This window comes from Gymnoscopelus braueri (assembly GCF_963280865.1).
Source record: "Gymnoscopelus braueri genome assembly, chromosome: 15".
Lineage (NCBI taxonomy): Eukaryota > Metazoa > Chordata > Actinopteri > Myctophiformes > Myctophidae > Gymnoscopelus > Gymnoscopelus braueri.
Window position 1 is genome coordinate 17,822,929 of NC_137620.1, and position 17,864 is coordinate 17,840,792.

Sequence of the window (17,864 nt, forward strand, 5' to 3'; positions counted from 1 at the left end):
GTGGCTGGAGGAACCTAAAGATAGCTCCGCCCATGTTGCTGCCCAATTGCAGTTTTCTTGACCCTTACTCAGCAACCCCTGCCCCCACTCCCCCATTCTCCCACTCCCACCCCCCCACCGTAATTTCACTCCTACACCCCCCCCCCCCCCCCCGCCCCCAAATCACCCACCCTCTCCCTGGCTCGGACACCCGTCAGTAGGCAGTGCCTCCCCTAACCCATCCCACTACGCTCTCCTAACATAATCGGCTAACACCCCCCCCCTCCAAAAAAGGGCCACGCCCCCTTGTTACTCGACCACGTGCGGACCTTGTATCCTTTTTTTTAAAAGGGACGGCTCGGCACTCCGACCTGCTCTTCTCTAGCCGGTGGGGAAACGACACAGTCCTTGTTCCTGGTGCTCTCCCTCTAGTCCACGCCAGCTCTCATTAGGAACAACGCTCTGTGTGTTTTTTTTATCAATAATAATATCGCTTCCCCCCTTGTGAACCCCCCCCGCCCCCCCACTTCGCCGACCAGCTGGCTGACGGACAGCCTTCCCCTTTCCCGAGATTTTTAAGCAGAGAAGGGTGTGTGGCGTCTAAGTAAGTGACCACGATGAAGTGGGCCTGGGCGTTTGCGGTGGTCTTCTTCCTCTCGTTAGGGAGCCTCTCCTGGGGGGAGAGCGGCCTGGAGATCCCAGAGTACGACGGCAAGGACCGCGTCCATGACCTCAATGCCAAGAACTACAAGTCGGTGATGAAGAAGTACGACGTGATGGTCCTCTACTACCACAAGAACGTGGACGGCAACCGCGCCGCCACCAAGCAGCTTAAGATCGAGGAGCTGGCCCTGGAGGTGTGTATACCCCCGTCCCCCGCGCATGGGCACGCTGTGACTACCTGGATCTCTGCCATGGGGGTGAAGTTAAAGGAGTAGTTCACCCAACAAATTACTTATTTTATATCAATTACACACCCCATTAAGCCTTCAATTCATGGAGATTTTTTGTTTTTGTCGCATTCCTAAGCCAATAAATTGATGACCCGTTGAAAGAGGCTATTGTCTCCGGTAGGAAAATCCGCAAGTATCCTACCGGAGACTCCGCCGGTCAAAAAATCGCCACGAATTAAAGGCTTCATTGGCCGTGTAATTGATAGAAAATAAGTATTTTTTTGGGGTAAACTACTCCTATAAGTGGTTAAAATTGGGGCTGGTGTGGGGAGCAGGGCCTTTGGGGATAACTGGTGGCAGGAAGGGAAGGAGGTTGGCCATGGAAGTGGAATTCCCTTCTTTGCCAGGCAAACATGAAACAGCCTGGGCAATCTGCCTCGTGTGATGGGGGTTGGGTGGGGTGGGGCGGAGGGGAGGGGAGATAAGTTGCAGAAGCAGTTTCAGAACAAGTTGGCCGAGCTGAGGGTGCTTGCCCCTTTGCCAAGCAGCATGACACTCACTGGCCTCCTGCCCTACAGTGGGTGACAAGGTGAAGAAGATGGGGTGGTTGGTGGGTGCACTCAGTGACATACTCACGCTGAATTCACACCAGTCACACCGGCAGCTGCGAGTGAATGTATCGTAGTGCGGACATAATGTGTTAAAAAGGGGCGTGTCCGTGTTATGACTGACAACCTTGTAAATGCTGCTCTGAGTGGATCAAAGTCAGCAGCATGCACCCAGCAGCAGAGCTCACCGTACAGACACTTGATGATCACCTCTGACAGCTTGTTTGCAAATGATTTATATTTTAGGTGAGAAATAGGCCATAACGTTCCTCAATCTTGACATTTTCACACCTACAACACTGTTAAAAACGTTCTCAATATTCACTACTTCCATGGCGTAGTCTGTTTCTGTGGTGTCGAGTGTGTGCGCCTATTTAGTCGAGCACACTCCTGCTGGCTGCCGTTCTGTCTTACCACACAGTAGCAGCAGAAAAGTTTATCTTTTCTCAACTTTGACCCCACGTTTTGCTGGCTCTGCCTACTGCCGCAGTGGGGAGAGCAGTGTTCGCTCATCTCCATAGAGACAATGCATTGAAACTCGCCCTTTTCTCAGAACGTGGCAGCATTGGGTCCATTGCTACATGTTTGCTGTGAGGGGGATAGAGTCAAGCATAAAGGAAAGGGGTTTCTGATTAAAGAGGTGTTTTTTACTTGATGCAGTTACTTCTGAAGGTCTGAGTTGTAACCATGGAGAAAACGTGGCACAATGTGTCATACCTGCAACTGAAGCATTTGATGAATCATGCAGTGCTTTTGCTGCAAGATTATAGTGTTTGATAAAGTTGAAGGGAAGCGTTTATGGATCACTTCCATGGTTGAAACATGTCAGGGATCACTTAATAGATCCTGACCAGGGAGGGAGAAGATCAGGGTGAGGTGTAGGGATGTGGGTAGAAGAGGGAGTATAATGCCTGAGTTATACTTTATTTTGCGCCATGTCACACCGAAAATAACTCTCTTAAAGTCACTCTTAAGGTCTGTGTTGGCTGAAGACAATCATATGAACACATCATGGTCACATCAGGTGCATGTATTGTATATTGTGCGTGTGTGTGAGTGTGTGTGTTTGAGAGGGAGAGAGGGGTGGTAGAGAGAGAGAGAGAGAGAGAGAGAGAGAGAGATGGATATTTGGTGAAAGTGTGCAGGAAGTATTGTAGAAGAGAGATGAGAGGGAGGAAGAGAGACAGGAGAGAAAAGACAAAGATAGAGGGGGCGATATGAAAAGGAGAAAAGAGTGTGTGTGAGAGAGAGGCAGGGATTGAGAGAGGGAAACAGTGATGTGTGAGAGTGAGTTGCAGAGTTATGGGACCAGTTTCAGATAATTACATCAGAACACTAAGCTATTTGTCTTCCCTTTCCCCACCAAGCAAAACATGACGTCTATACTGTGCCACATACCTAAATATATACAGTATGAGACAAACTAAATGCCTGTGGGCCCATTGCAACCTTTCAAAATCCCTCAATTCACCACGGGATGAAATGCTGATCTCTCACAGTTTGATTGATCTCGAGAAAGTTTAAGGAGATTTCAAAGTGTGCTTTTTGGCAAAGCTGGTATTGTAAGCCCCTCCCCCTTGGTGCTCTGAGAAGTTCAGTTTGGACGTTAGAATATTGATTCATGTTGTTACAGTATATACACATAATACCAAGGAAGTAGTCAGTTTGATATCTTCCATTTCACCAACAACTGCAGCATCAAAGCAACAGCAATGTGGCTGTGATGACCAATCAGGTAGAGGCAGTTGTTCATTTCAGCCAGGCTCAGAGCAGTCTAATAAGTTATTAGTTACTACTCAGGTGGCAACAAAATCAGGAGTGATGCAAGTTTGTGCAATACTCCGATGTAGTCGTTGTGCGTTATGTGACATGTTGGAGTCTCAGGCTTATCTCACATCTTCTCACACGTTGCCACTTATATTGACGTAGCGGAACAAATCTGACGCAACGCCAGTCAGTCAGTGAAGCCGATGGGTGGGATTAGCCAAACAGGGAAGCCGGTTCCCTGCCCACATAACAAACACATTGCTGCAGCGTCACAAATGTGACGGCCGATCAGTTCGGGTTCGGGTTGGTCTGTCAGGGAAGCCGGTGGCCACACCCCTCCGAAACACACAGAGATTTGGTGTGTCCTCTGCAGACCAACGGATAGACAGATACAGATACAGTAATTCTGCGTTTTTTTAAACCACTGGCCCGACAGAGTTGTCACTTGAAACTGCACAACAATGGGTCTTATAGGACACACATGCCAAGTTTGAAGCCGTTCGTTCAGACAACACCCGAGTAATGCCTGACACACACACACACACACACACACACACACACACACACACACACACACACACAGACATGTTTCGTGAAGGAATAAATAGATAAGATTACTTTACTGTAATGCAGTTTTTAAGACCAGGGTAAAGACATCCCTTTTAACCTGGCGTCATTATAGGCAAAAAATATTCCAAAACGTGGCGCATTGTGAGCTTGTAGATCAGCAATTCTTGCATGCAAAATCATCAAGTATAAAAGTTTCCTATCATGCTATCAATATTGTATAGATATATATCACACATATTTTAATAAAAGTAAATGAATTAATGAATAAAAATAAATAAAAATAAAATAACATATTTATTTGTATAAATAAATAAAACAGCCCACATTCATTCACCCAAAGCATGCTGCCTACAGTGCGACCCACCCAGGTAGCAGATAGTGTTCAGGGAGAGGCTGTAGGTCTGCACTGACTGACTCTCCCAGAACAGTGAGTGTCCGCTTACAGTGGCAGAGTGTGCCTTGCGGTGGCTGGTATAAGTCACCTCTGGAAATAGCCTGGGACAGTGCTGAATGCTTAGCCAGAGGCTATACCAGCCCTCAGGGGAGAGGATGGGAGAGAGAGAGGGAGAGAGGGGGAGAGAGAAATGGAGAGAGGGAGAGAGAGAGAGGGAGAGAGGGAGGGAAAGAGAGATTGAGAGAGAGAAGTGAAGGCTCCATATCTCACTGGTCTTTACTGCTGTGAAGGCCGTGACCAGTGTTGCCAGATTCTGTGAGAGAAATAAGCAACCAGGTCTAGGAAAACAATACCAAAAGAAGCGACTATAGGCCACATGAGCACTTTAAACCTATTTACTGTATACGTCGGCTATTTGAAAATAGCCGATCTACAAGCTCACAACGTGTCGCAATGCTACGCGTTGTAAGCTTATAGCTTCTATCCGTGTATTTTCAAAGAAATCTTGGGGGAAATTTTAAAGTGAAAAATGTAAAGTATTTTTAAAAACATTTTAACAACACAAATCTGGTATGGGGACCCTCGCCCCCCCCCGTTTTTATGCAAGAACGTCTGGGAACATAGATTAGGGGGTCCCTGGCACAAAATGTGTTCAGATGGGGGGGTCTGCAGTCAAATACATATTCATCTGGGGGTCCTTGACATGAAAATGTTTGAGAACCACTGGTTTAAACAACATTTAGGAAACAAGCCCAAATAAGCAACTACAATTTAGAAACAAGTCCAAAAAAATAATAAAAAACATGCACCGATATTTACAAGCGACCTTACCGGAAAAAAAGCCCAAAGTCGCTTATGATAAGCAGACATGGCAACACTGGCTGTGACACACCGAAAGCGTCAGTGACGCACATCAAGTCGGCCACGCACGCACGCACGCACGCACACACGCACGCACGCACACACACACCTTGACATCCTGCCAGTCTCAATCCTGAATATAGCCAATCAGCATCAATGAGCTCCCAGGGTGCTCAGCAGGGATGCTGAGAATAGCTGATAATTAGCGCCCAGGAAGTATGAATTATTAAGAGCGAGTCAAATGTTAATTGCTTTAGAAACTGTGAAAAATGGTGTGCGTGCGTGCGTGTGTAGAAGATCTAAGTATATATATAAATAAAAAAGTTAATTAATTTCATTCACAGAGCCGTAAACGTATTCCCCGCTTCTCTGCATGAACAGCTGGCTGTAGAAACATGGTCACAACAGTTGTCTTGACCTGTTCTACATTCTACCAACAAGGGATGTTTTCTATATGCAGCACTAAATCACTACTAAAGAACTGGCTGTTTTTTCTCCCTTTTTGCGGTCAGACAGAAGGGATGAGGTAATCTAATGTCCTAATGAAACCGTAGCTCTATGATGTCACAGCTATGAATAGAGACAGACAGAATACATTAAAATTCTTAACATGACTTACAGCCAGTGTTCGTCTTTTAAGTCCTGATAGTCGATTTGTCACATGAAGTGCTGGTTAAGATAAAAATTTAATATCTCCATATTTGAACATTTTGTGTTTTTTTTCGTGAATTAAGGCCCTACTTGATACAGTCACACAAAAGCATCAAAAGTAGCAGATCTGCAAGCTCGAAACATGGCGCGGAGCGACGCGTTTCGAGCTTGTAGATCTACTACTTTTGCATTTAAATCCTGAAAAGTACGAGTTTTGGACATATGAGGTTTCCACCCGACAGAGACGATATAATGTAGCCTTACTTCTGTACACACACACACGCTCGCACACGCACACGCACACAGTACTTTACATTTGTCGTGTCTTATGTTTAATTACTATGTTCTTACTACTTGCTTTTTTATTTTAGGTGTGAACCTTGTATAAACCCTATATGGGTTGTCTTCCTCAGCTGCACTTAATTCTGTGTCTTTTAATAATTGTTACCGTATGTATGTAGTTTATTGTGCGAATAAATAAAACAAACAAAACAAGTCCATTGTACTGTTGAACTAGCCACACAATACTTTTGTATTGTCACGCTAGAATAGCATAATTATTCACTATTGCACCCATACAACTTATGTTATGTTATATGCCAAGTATGTCTGCATTACTACACAGTTTTTAGTTGCTGTAAAGTCTTGTTTCATTTAGTTTTTCCATTGTTTTGACAATGATGGATTATATCGATGACACAGAAATAAAACAGTTGATGGTATCTGTCGCTATGTCTCTCTGGGGGGGGAGGAGGAGAGAGAGAGAGAGAGAGAGAGAGAGAGAGAGAGAGAGAGAGAGAGAGAGAGAGAGAGAGAGAGAGAGAGAGAGAGAGAGAGAGAGAGAGAGAGAGAGAGAGAGAGAGAGAGAGAGAGAGAGAGAGAGAGAGAGAGAGAGAGAGAGAGAGAGAGAAAGCTATAGAGAAGAATGGGGACAGAGAGAGTGGAAAGGGATGGAGGAGGACAGAGAGACAGGGAGAGAGAGACAGGGAGAGAGAGACAGGGAGAGAGAGACAGGGAGACAGCAAGAGAGACAGGGAGAGAGGCGAAAGTGCAGACACACCAGAAATCCTGTCAGCCAAGATGACAGGTAGGATGACCCCCTGAAAATATGAACCCTGGTCCAGCACACACACACACACACACACACACACACACACACACACACACACACACACACACACACACACACGCCGTGATACCGCCAGCAGACTCAGCATTACAGTCAAAGAGGGTGTAGGAAAGAGTTACGCCGTCACACCAAAAATATGTCTGATATTTCACCTCTGACCTCGCCTGCCTGGAACCATCTCCACTCTCTGCAAAATAACAGAGCTCACAGTTGTGATGGAGAGAGAGAGAGAGAGAGAGAGAGATGCAGCATGATGCTGATGTTGACAAAGAGCATGCTCGCTACTTGTGTTGCGAGGAAATGTTCACTTGCATTGAACGTGTGGCTATTGAATTGCTTGTGTTAGTTAGAGAATGGGAGCAAGGAAGACAGAGAGAGAGAGAGAAATACCGTACGTGAGTGACTAAGGTGTGGGTGGGAATGTGAGTGAAGCAATGACTGACTGACATTTTGTGAGTCTGGGAGAATGAGTGAGAGAGCGATGGCTCTGCTCTGTGCAATAAAAGTATGACTTTCCACTCAATCATCACCGTCTTTTGAATGTCGACGGCAACACTTGATTGACAGTTGCGAACTCATGGGCTTCAGATTCTTTTTTTTATTATTAGAATGTAATGTCCACTGCAAGACGCAGGAGTAGTGGGATGCATCCTCCTTGCCCCAAGGGTGCTATGAAGGTGAAATGCTTCCCGAGTGCTAACAAGTCTAATATCGGAGTCATTTTAAACCAGATACCGTCATGATGTTCAGTGTAACACCTTTTTCATTTCTCGAGTGCCTCCCTTTCCCCTTGTCGAAGTGGTGTGACCATTTCAGTCCAGTGATGTTGAACTCCGACCTTTGCTGTACAGTAAATGCCTTGTACGTATAAGTCACGGCGCTCTGCACAGCTCAGTTTACAGCGATCCCTCTCTTGTCACCATCGTCACCCATGCCATGCATTAGTTCTGTATACATTTTTTGCAGCGAAAGCACTTGCTCAAACGGAGGAAATGGACACTAAGGTCCATCTTTACACTCTCGGTTAACTTCACTCTCAGGGTATATATACTTAAATGGATGTTTCACTTTCAAACATGTTTGGGGTCATTTTAAAGTCTACTCGGGCTTTTGTGAACACCCCAGACAAGTTGCTTGATTCAGTATTTAGATATTTGATATTCTTATCAGACACGCCCCCTCCCTATATAAACCCATTGTAAATGAATTAAATACAAATTATAAAATGAAATAAAGAAAATGAAAAAAGTAATTGAAAAAGCATGGCCTCTCACACATTAGAAGGGCAATATCAGTCACAGAACCAAGGATGGGTGTTTTCAATGAATCTATCATGGTTAAAATGGAGTTTGAAGTTACAATGGGTTTATAAGGTGCATGTCTGATAAAAAAAAAACCATAATATCTAAATACTGATTCATGAACTTAAAAACTATCTGGGCTCTATCTCACACAATCTGGAGTGGATGTTATAATATTACCCCAATTTTTTTTTTGAAATATCCCTTTAAATACAGAAACATACAAAATGTACTCTCTCCACATTTTACTCAAAGGGGAGATTCTCTTTAGACCCCACTGAAGGATCAGATTATGAATGGCACCCTTTCTTTGATGCTTATGTCCACATCAAGCAGGTCAGGCATAGAGAGACTGGACTGGAGAAATACTGTACGTATAACTTATGCACATAATATAGTTGCTACCTCTTATCTCAATCTTTTTACTTTTTGTGTTTTTTATACTTGACCATACCACAGCGTCACACACAATCGTCAAAAGTAGCAGATCTACAAGAGCTTGTCGATCTTTTGCTACTTTTGAATTTGAATCCTGAAAAAGTAACAGTTTTGGACATACAGTATGGGGTTTCCAACCGGACCGAGACGTTATGCAGTTCTATGCCGTGAGGGTAGCTATAAATGACCCTGACAGCAAATGGCCACACCTTCTTTCCACCCCCTTTTCTTAATGTCATATATTCCTATCCTCTGGCCCCACGGACATATGATATGCATCTCATATTAAGATAATGCAGGGCTGGGGGACCAGCGTACTGCACTGTTATGGAGCCAAGGAGAATAAACACATTGCTGCACCCAGTCACTTGTTAATCCACACTACGTGCTTCTCTAGTTATAGCAATGTTAATATAAGACCTAAAGTATTGGTTTCATCCCAGTGATTTGCACTTGTGACTAATAGACCCTGCTTATATTGTAGACAGTTGTGACAACTACAGTACTCATTATTATTGCAATGTATATACTAAAAGTTATGCATAATATTTTACATTACATGACATATCAGTCCTTTGTGCACACACAAAAATGTAATCGAGTTCCGCTATGTATACAGGTGTGCGTTGATCTTTTGACTTGCCCAGTGATAATTAGGTTGTCAAATACTTTCCTAGCTTGACTCATCAATGTTGGCACATTTTCCACATTTGGCACTCTATTATTAACTAAATATCTCTCATTAACTGACCACACAATATTACTAACATTGGATTTGGAAATGGCTCTTGTTGTGAAGGGTATAATGCAATCCCGTAGCGAAGCGCCACTCCACAGTATGAAAAGGAGCAGCGTTTGTCCTAGTTAATCTTTCTAGAGTGTGAAATATGGCTCTTGATGAATTATGCGAGTCATTACAAATGCAAGAGGGCAGATAGGTGCACACTGTGGTTTATGGTCTGCTTTATAATGTATTATGACCCTGAAGGGCTTGGATGAGGTGTCTGCATTGTCTTGTCTCCACAGAAAGCCGGGGGAAAGGTCAGGCTGTAGCCGTGGCAACCGCTAACCAAGCAGACTCTGCTACGAACAGAGTTTTATAATTTTTATTATGTATGTGTATATATATATATGTATATATATATATATATATATATATATATATATATATACATATTTTAATAACTAACGATTACATTTTTTAATTTGATTTGAGTTTGATTAACTTTTGCACCCCTACTATGCAGTGCGAGGCAATTCTGCAGTTCAAAGTCCCAACAACCCATGCCCTCTCTTTAACTTTACGACCCGAGGTCCATAAATGCCTTCCTCTCTCTGATAGAGCGCTGCATAATGACCACACCACAGTGGAGAGAGGCTTTACGCCTTCCTCTCTCTGATAGAGCGCTGCTTAATGACCAGACCACAGTGGAGAGAGAGGCTCCAGCTTATTGGCTCTGTCAATCACAGAGGGGCTTAACGCTGTAGGGAACTCACTGGGAGGATAAACCAAACTAGGACGTGTCAGAGAGATGCTGCTCCCACTCTGCTTAGCCTCTTGCCAGGATGGAGGCTGAGGCAACTGTGACTGTCCAACTAAAAGAGGCTGCATAAAACTAGCCTGGGATCCAGCCTGCTTGCTACGTTCGGCGTTTTTTCTCTCACTTCGCTTCACAGTCTGGAAAGCCTCCTATCTCCGTGCCCAAACGGGAGAAAACAGCCCGCGGCTTCTGATTGGTCTATAGTGGGGGGTGGGACCAGTCTTGTCCAATGTAAAACACGAGTCCCTTCCTGACTTGCCTACGTACAGTAATGACATTACGAGTCAAATAGGCCAGACTGAGTAGCGAAGTGAGAAAAAGACGAACGTAGTGAATCAGGGTGGATTCCAGGCTACCATAAAACTCCTCAAATGTAAGCACTTAAACCCTCTATACCAGTGGTTCTCAAAGTGGGGTCAAGAGGCCCCAGCGGGTCCCCCAGCAGTTAATATAGGGTTAAAAGTAGTTAACACAGCGTCACAATCATTTCGACCACTTTCTCCATTTATACGTTGGCTATTCAAAAATAGCCAAATAAATGTCAATTTGGGGGTCCTTGGCACAAAAAGGTTTGAGAAACACTGCTCTATACTTAGTCAATTAAATGGACCCGAGTTGCAACTGTAATTGGTGCGCTCTTTTATAAAATCTACACCAAATATCTTATCCTGCATCGTCAGCATGTGTGTCCTTCTAAGCAGTGTTGATCTTGACAGCAATTTAGTTTTATGTCATATTTTAGTCATCTGAAATGTTTTAGTCTAGTTTTAGTCGACTAAATATCATAACATTTTAGTCAACTAAATCTACAGATGATTTTGTCGACCAAAATGTATTGTGGCGGTGCCTTGATGGCGTCGTAATGCCCGATTTTACACGTGGTTGCATGCTGAAAATAGCAGATCTACAAGCTCACAACGTGTGGCACTGCGACGCGTTGTGAGCTTGTAGATCTGCTATTTTCAGAGCGCAACAACCGAGCGCAAACCCACACATAAAATGACTTGTCTTTTAGTTCTTGGATCTCTTCTCCACTAGTCCCTCCCTGAAATTTTAGTCTAGTTTTTTATTTGTTGACGAAATTGTCAGTATGTTTAGTCATCATAGCTTAGTTTTTACTTAGTTTTAGACAGTGAAAAAAGGTAGTCGACAGACATTTTTCGTCATAGTTTTAGTTGACAAAATCAACACTGCTTTTAAGCATGCATGTGTACAGCAGTGTGCCTGACGGGCAGCCAGACCCTTTCTGTTGACTCTGACACTAAGCGACAGAAAGCAACGCCTCTGCCAGCCAGAATGTAACCAGGATCTCATTACCCCAAATCATCCCATCCCCAGAGGGGAGCCAAAAGGCCACGTCCCAGAGGGCCTCTTACCTTATGAACTCTAGAATAGGCTGTTCTTCTTCAATACGACCCCGTGTCTCTCCCAGATTATCGCTGCTAAACGAATAAACGATAAACGAATGCCCCTACTTGATCATATTTCAGCGTCACACAAAAGTATTCGCGCCGCGTTTCGAGCTTGTAGATCTGCTACTTTTGCCGTTTTTGAATATGAATCTTGAAAAGTAACAGTTTTGGACATATGAGGTTTCCACCCGATGATATTGATGTGAGATGATATTGTACAGTGTGACCCATTTTGACCCAATTAGCTGCTAGGAATTGTGGGTCCCATGACATCATCCCCCGAAACATTTATTAACCACTTAAACCCGATATACTTATTAGACCGGGGTCCCCCACTATAGGGCTCTGTCCTTGGCATGCCGATTTTCTCCCTCTAAACCAATCTATTTACCGAAAATAGCTGATATCTGAAAAGCTGCGACACGTTGTGAGCTTAACCAAACATTTGACCCAGAATATAGGTATGCTAGGGTTAAACAATGCCATTTATAAATGTTGGCATCATTCAGGGCCCCCATAGTCCAGGGCCCTAAGGAAACATTCTGAACTTTTCACCCCTGTTCATCAATGCCAATGCCTTACAGAAATCCTTCATCCAGCTTGAATAAGTACTGCAGGCAAATCCATTCAATTTCAGCGCTGGGCAATGTAATATCGAACAAAACTCAACCATCAAGTTGTCAAGCGTTTTTTTTTTTTTACTTCTGACAGCTGGAAAAGGGAGCAATAGTTTATTTCTTTTCACAAACAATGCAAAATTACAGCAAGCAGGCAGTGAACATGTGTCCACATTTTAATTTGGACATTTATGCAGTTGTAGTATTGACAGTTAGAAGTTACACTTTTTACTACATGCTTGCTGAACTCCCGCCTAAGCAGGATGAGGGAAAAATAAACAATTTTTAGTTTCACCGGAAATTGCAAGGGGTTTCATGAGTCAAATGAGTCTATTAAGAGGCACTAGAACTAAAGAAAGAACTACTAATGCATGCAAGCAGTAGCCTACAAACGCATGGCAGAGGACTATAGCTGTGGTTCTCAAACTTTTTCCTGTCACAGACCCCCAAATTGATATATATTGGGCCGCGGAAAGGTTATGTGCCAGGGACCTCCCAGAAGAGAAGATTTGTGTTAAAGAAAATTCAAAATTCTTCTTATTTTTTTTTAATATTTTACAAAACCTTCCAAAAATAGCAGATCGCAGCGTGCTGTGAGCTTGCTGTTTTTGAATGGTTAAAATGATAGGGATGCTATATTAACTACTTTTGCTGGGGACTGCCTGGAACCCCTCCAAGGACCCCTGGGGGTCCCCGGACCCCACTTTGAGAACCACTGTTCTACAGTAGCTATACTCTACCTAGTGTAACAGAAGGCCAGCATTAAGAAGCACTTTCTCAGTTATGTACGTGGTTAAATGTGATAGGAGTTGCTTAGGTAATGTATCCTGCAGGGTTTAATATGCTGCTGACATCCCAACCACGGCAAATGGGAGCTGAGATGTTTGTCCGAGAGCGGCCAAAATCACATTCCATGTGGTTCTATAAACTTGTGTGAAGGACACACCTGTTCAGTGTAGTATTAATAAGCATATCGTCTCCGTCGGGTGGAAACCTCGTATGTCCGAAACTGTAACTTTTCAAGGATTCAAATTTAAAAACGGCAAAAGTATAGCAGATCCGCGAAGTAGTAGCTTGCGGATCTGCTACTTTTGATTCTTTTGTGTGACGCTGTAGTATAGTATGATCAAGTAGGGCATTAATTTACGAAAAACCACAAAAAGTTAGAAGATAGATGGAGATAAGAGGTTTTTGCCCGACAGCAACGGTATGCTTATGATTTCCCTGCGCGTCAGTACTGTAGCTGAGACATGTTTTGGCATCTTCCACACTGTGGAACCAAGGACGTCGTTTGGGGTTCCCAGGGGATGACGATTGACACCCTAGAGCAATGGTTCCCAAACTGGGGGTCGGGACCCTCAGGGGGGTCTCCAAATGATTTTGGGGGGTCCCCATGATTGATTTGCTTAATGTGCAACATTGTTTTCTCACTCAACAGTAAACAAACCAACATATAGTATAAGTGTATACAGGATTTCGAAAGTGACAATTTAAAGACTTTTAACACCTTTTTAATACCTCTAAAATAAAAATAATTGCTATGTCAAAAGTAACCAACAACTATACTATAAACAATTGTCAAACATTGGCCAAATTGTCACAACGACTTGCTCGTGTTGTTTATGTTATGTTATGACACATTTTCTCGTCTGCAACCATACATTCATGAATCACTTTCAACCTGGAGCGTCCCTATTTTGGGAATGTAACATTTTCTTTTTTTAATTGGTCACGTGTGTCGACACCTTATCGTTTTCTTTTGAAATGATATACCTCAGTGTGAAACACTTTAGTTGGGCATGTCATAATAAGCTAATGCAGTATTTGGTGAAAAACGTGTTGCAATGTGTGTGGTTGAGGACCCAAGGACCCCTGGGGGTCCAAGGGAAAGGGGTTCTCAAAATGGGGTCCAGGGGACCCTCAGGGTTCCTTGAGGGGGTTCTAAATGGACCCATTATACAGGTCTCTAACTCTGAGAGTGTACATATATTTCCATGTGTACACTCTAGTTATTTGGGGTCATTGAAAATACAAAGTTTGAGAACCACTGTGGTGTAGAGGGAATAAAGTAGCGGACCCTATCAGAAGACCCCTGTAGGACCCCGGTCGACAAAGTATAGGCTATCGTTGCTGTCGAGCAGAAACCTCAATATCTCCATTTTCTAACTTATTGTGTTTTTTTCCCCCATAAATGAACGCCCTACTGGATCATACTACACTACTACAGCATCACACAAAAGCATCAAAAGTAGCAGATCTACAAGCTCGAAATGTTTTGAGCTTGTAGATCTGCTACTTTTGATGTTTTTTAATTTAAATCCTGAAAAGTAACAGTTTCGGACATATGAGGTTTCCACCCGGAATATACTGTACAGTAGGGTTTAAGTTTAAGTGGTTAATAATCACGACCACCCTCTCTCTCTCTCTCTCTCTCTCTCTCTCTCTCTCTCTCTCTCTCTCTCTCTCTCTCTCTCTCTCCCCTCTGCCTGCATGCCACTCAAGGTATAGATGTAAATCTCATCAGTCACAGTCATGACTGTGCGTCTGTGTGGTGCGTAATGTAATATATGTGATTTTAAAGATATAGGACAGGGTAACGTCTTTTTTGTTTGTTTTAGATTTATTTTTGTCTTATTTATGGGTGTTTTATCAATGTGAACGTGACGCACCCGCATGGCTGCCGTGGTAATCAATCTAGTTAATGCCCATCGACCCCGTTTCTGAAATACAAGCCAAATATTTGGAACATCTACAAATTACAACCTCTTTGCAAGATAAAAAAAAAAAAAAAAAAAAAAGCGTCCTGAAATGGCCCCAAAGTTGAGTGAAAACCTATAACCTGAAATACAAACAAAGGCCTAGTATAGAGCCCTGGGGGGCTCCAGCCAACTAAGTACAGGGTTTAGGTGGTTAAACTACTAGTGAAACCACTGTGATAAAAGTATAAAACTCCCCCAAGTGAAAGTACTGTTATAAAAGTACAAATCTCCCACCCAGACAGTTTATCTAGAAGTAAAGTTTTTTTTGCTGCATAGTGCTGGCCGGGGTAGAAGCCTCCATGTCCTATGCTGGGCGGCTCAGACTCAGGAAGGGAGCCTGTCAGCAGCTTTAACAACAGGCTGACCAGAATAGTCCCCACGGTGCACGACAGAGGACAGAGGCTCCATGATGTCCTGCTGAGGATGCCAAGCCTGCCCCCACCTCACCTCACCTCACCCACTCCCATGTATTCACTCTGACACTGATGCTCCTCGCATTCAACATACAACTTCCACGAACCCATCTGGTCTTTTTTGTTTGCCATTTGCAATGCACTGTGTGCCTTTACTGGTAGGGTGTAAGTGATTTTTTTGTTATTTTTTTTTGTTAAAAAAAGTGTTAAATAGCTCTATATTTTAATAGTAATCATTGAGTGTTTGTTCAGTAACAGGAGTCTCCATGTCTCTCCTGCTCTTTAGTAAACAGAAAGTGCAGTTTCAGGTCGGGATACCTATTTTATCTAATCAGGAGAGAGAACTTGCACAGGAGATTAATCAAGTGAAATTGGAAGTGATGGCACTAAGAAAATAGCATACAAAATTGGACACTGGGACGCTATTTTAAACTGATAAATGGATATTCTTTCCTGATTGGCTGAAAATGAACAAACACTCTATAGCAATGATTACTATCAGACTATAGAGCTTTAACCTTTTAACCAAAACAAATGTTTTGTTTTTAACCAAAAAATATCACTTACACTACCTTTAAATGTTGTCATTACGATATTGGTTCGTCTGAGGACGACCTAGAGAGATTTTAAAATATTTGAATTTTTTTAATATCTTTTCGCCTATAATGACATGTCCAAAATAGAGACGCCAGGTTGAAAGAGGTTAAGTCTGTCTGTGGGTTTTATAAATATTTAAACCAATGAAAAGTGTGAACACGGGCTTGTGACTAAATAATAACTTCATTGGATCCATTGGTACACAGGGTTTTTCTTTTTTGTTCAATTTCATATGCTTTTGGACATAAACTCCTCTGTGATCTAATTCGTGATAACTGCCCTAATGTTCTATTTGCATGAACTGGGTGTTCCTCCTACTGGTACGGGTAATACAGTGCAGCTGATAATGTTTATTCATGGGGCATTTCTAATATGGTTGCTGTCGGTCAGAAACATCCTATCTCCATACTTTAACTTTGTGTGTTTTTTCGTAAATTGATGCCTTACGCGTTTTGAGCTTGTAGATCTGCTACTTTTGCTGTTTTTTTTTTATTTGAATCCTGAAAAGTAACGATTTTGGACATATGAGACTTACAATCGACAGGGACGATATACTGGATGTCAGTGGTTCCCAAACGTCTTAGCTCGAGACCCAAAAGATACATTTTATGTCAAAATAGCCGATCTACAAGTTCAAAACGCATTGTGATGTGTTGTGAGCTTGTAGATCGGCTATTTTGTTCACCTCCATTGTACAACCAAGTGTAACACAGGGCTAAGTGGTTAATTCTTTGTTGTCAATTTGTTGATATATAAGAAATAAATAGAAAATATATACAAAAAAAAAACCTGCTTCTCGATATTTCGATTAACCTACATGAGCAAGATTATATCGGTTATTAGTTCTAAATATCAACTTCAATATACTGGTTAATTGTCCAGTTCTAATGTAGGTGCAAGAACCGTAAAAGATTTCTCCCAATTTTCAATAGCCATTTCCTGAAGTGATTGGAAATGAGCATAAGCCGAACTGACTCCTGATGCTACGGAGATCAAGGATGTCACAATTCAAGCTTTCACCATCTGAATCAGGGACCCATTTGTATTGATAACCCTCTTCAAGGGAAAGGCTCACTCAACTCAAAGGGCAGTCTTGAGGTAGGCTAGTCTTGAGAAGGAACTTGGTGCAGACTCTTGACAATATACATCAGGAAGAAACATCCACACTCTCTGATGAAGTTTAGGGGTCTTAAATAACGATGATCCGCAGCAGCAGTCTACAGAAAAAGAGCGGGTGCATTTCCGTCCATTCTTTTTTTGTAGACTGCTGCTGTAGATCATCATTATTGATAACCCTGTCAGAGTTGACTTTTAGAATTCCAGACATTCAAAAGAAAGGCAAAACGGTTAAGCTTACTGAATGCTAACAGCAGAACCTCTCTTAGAATCATGGACACATTAGACGATTAGGGTGAGGCCCAAAGTTCTCCAGTTCTGAAGTTACCCCCCCAAAGAAGAATACCGCACGCGCGCACACACACACACACACACACACACACACACACACACACACACACACACACACACACACACACACACACACACACACACACACACACACACACACACACACACACACACACACACACACACACGTATCATTTATTCATGGGATAAGAATGTCGTGGAAATGCAGAGGAGCAAAAGGGCTTCGTGAATATTTTAAGTGACGCTGAACACCACCATTTACAACCTTGTTTCATGTGTACTTGCAGCTGGAGGGGGTGTAGCTCTGGAAACACGACATTCTTTGTAAATGTTCCATTGCTACCTTTTCTCTTTATAGCCTATTTCCATTTTGACTGTGATCAAAGATTCAAAGAGGTTTCATTTGTCACTTCACTCATACACGGCTTCCGTGGTCAGACGTGTGGTCCACGAACGCTTTTAAGATTTCCTGATCCAGATCGAAAACTATTGCTAATAATATCTGT

At 42.8% G+C, this 17,864-nt stretch overlaps 1 protein-coding gene across 3 annotated transcripts in view; it reads left to right on the forward strand.

Moving 5' to 3' along the window:
• Window positions 1–341: 341 nt before the first annotated feature.
• The window catches only part of casq1b (calsequestrin 1b), a 33,912-nt gene continuing 16,389 nt past the window's right edge, over window positions 342–17,864 (forward strand). For all 3 annotated transcript variants that reach the window (XM_080450626.1, XM_080450627.1, XM_080450628.1), the window contains exon 1: window positions 342–836. In XM_080450626.1, coding sequence (XP_080306752.1) covers window positions 597–836 — 240 coding nt within the window. In that variant the 5' untranslated portion in view covers window positions 342–596. The remainder of the gene's footprint in view (window positions 837–17,864) is intronic.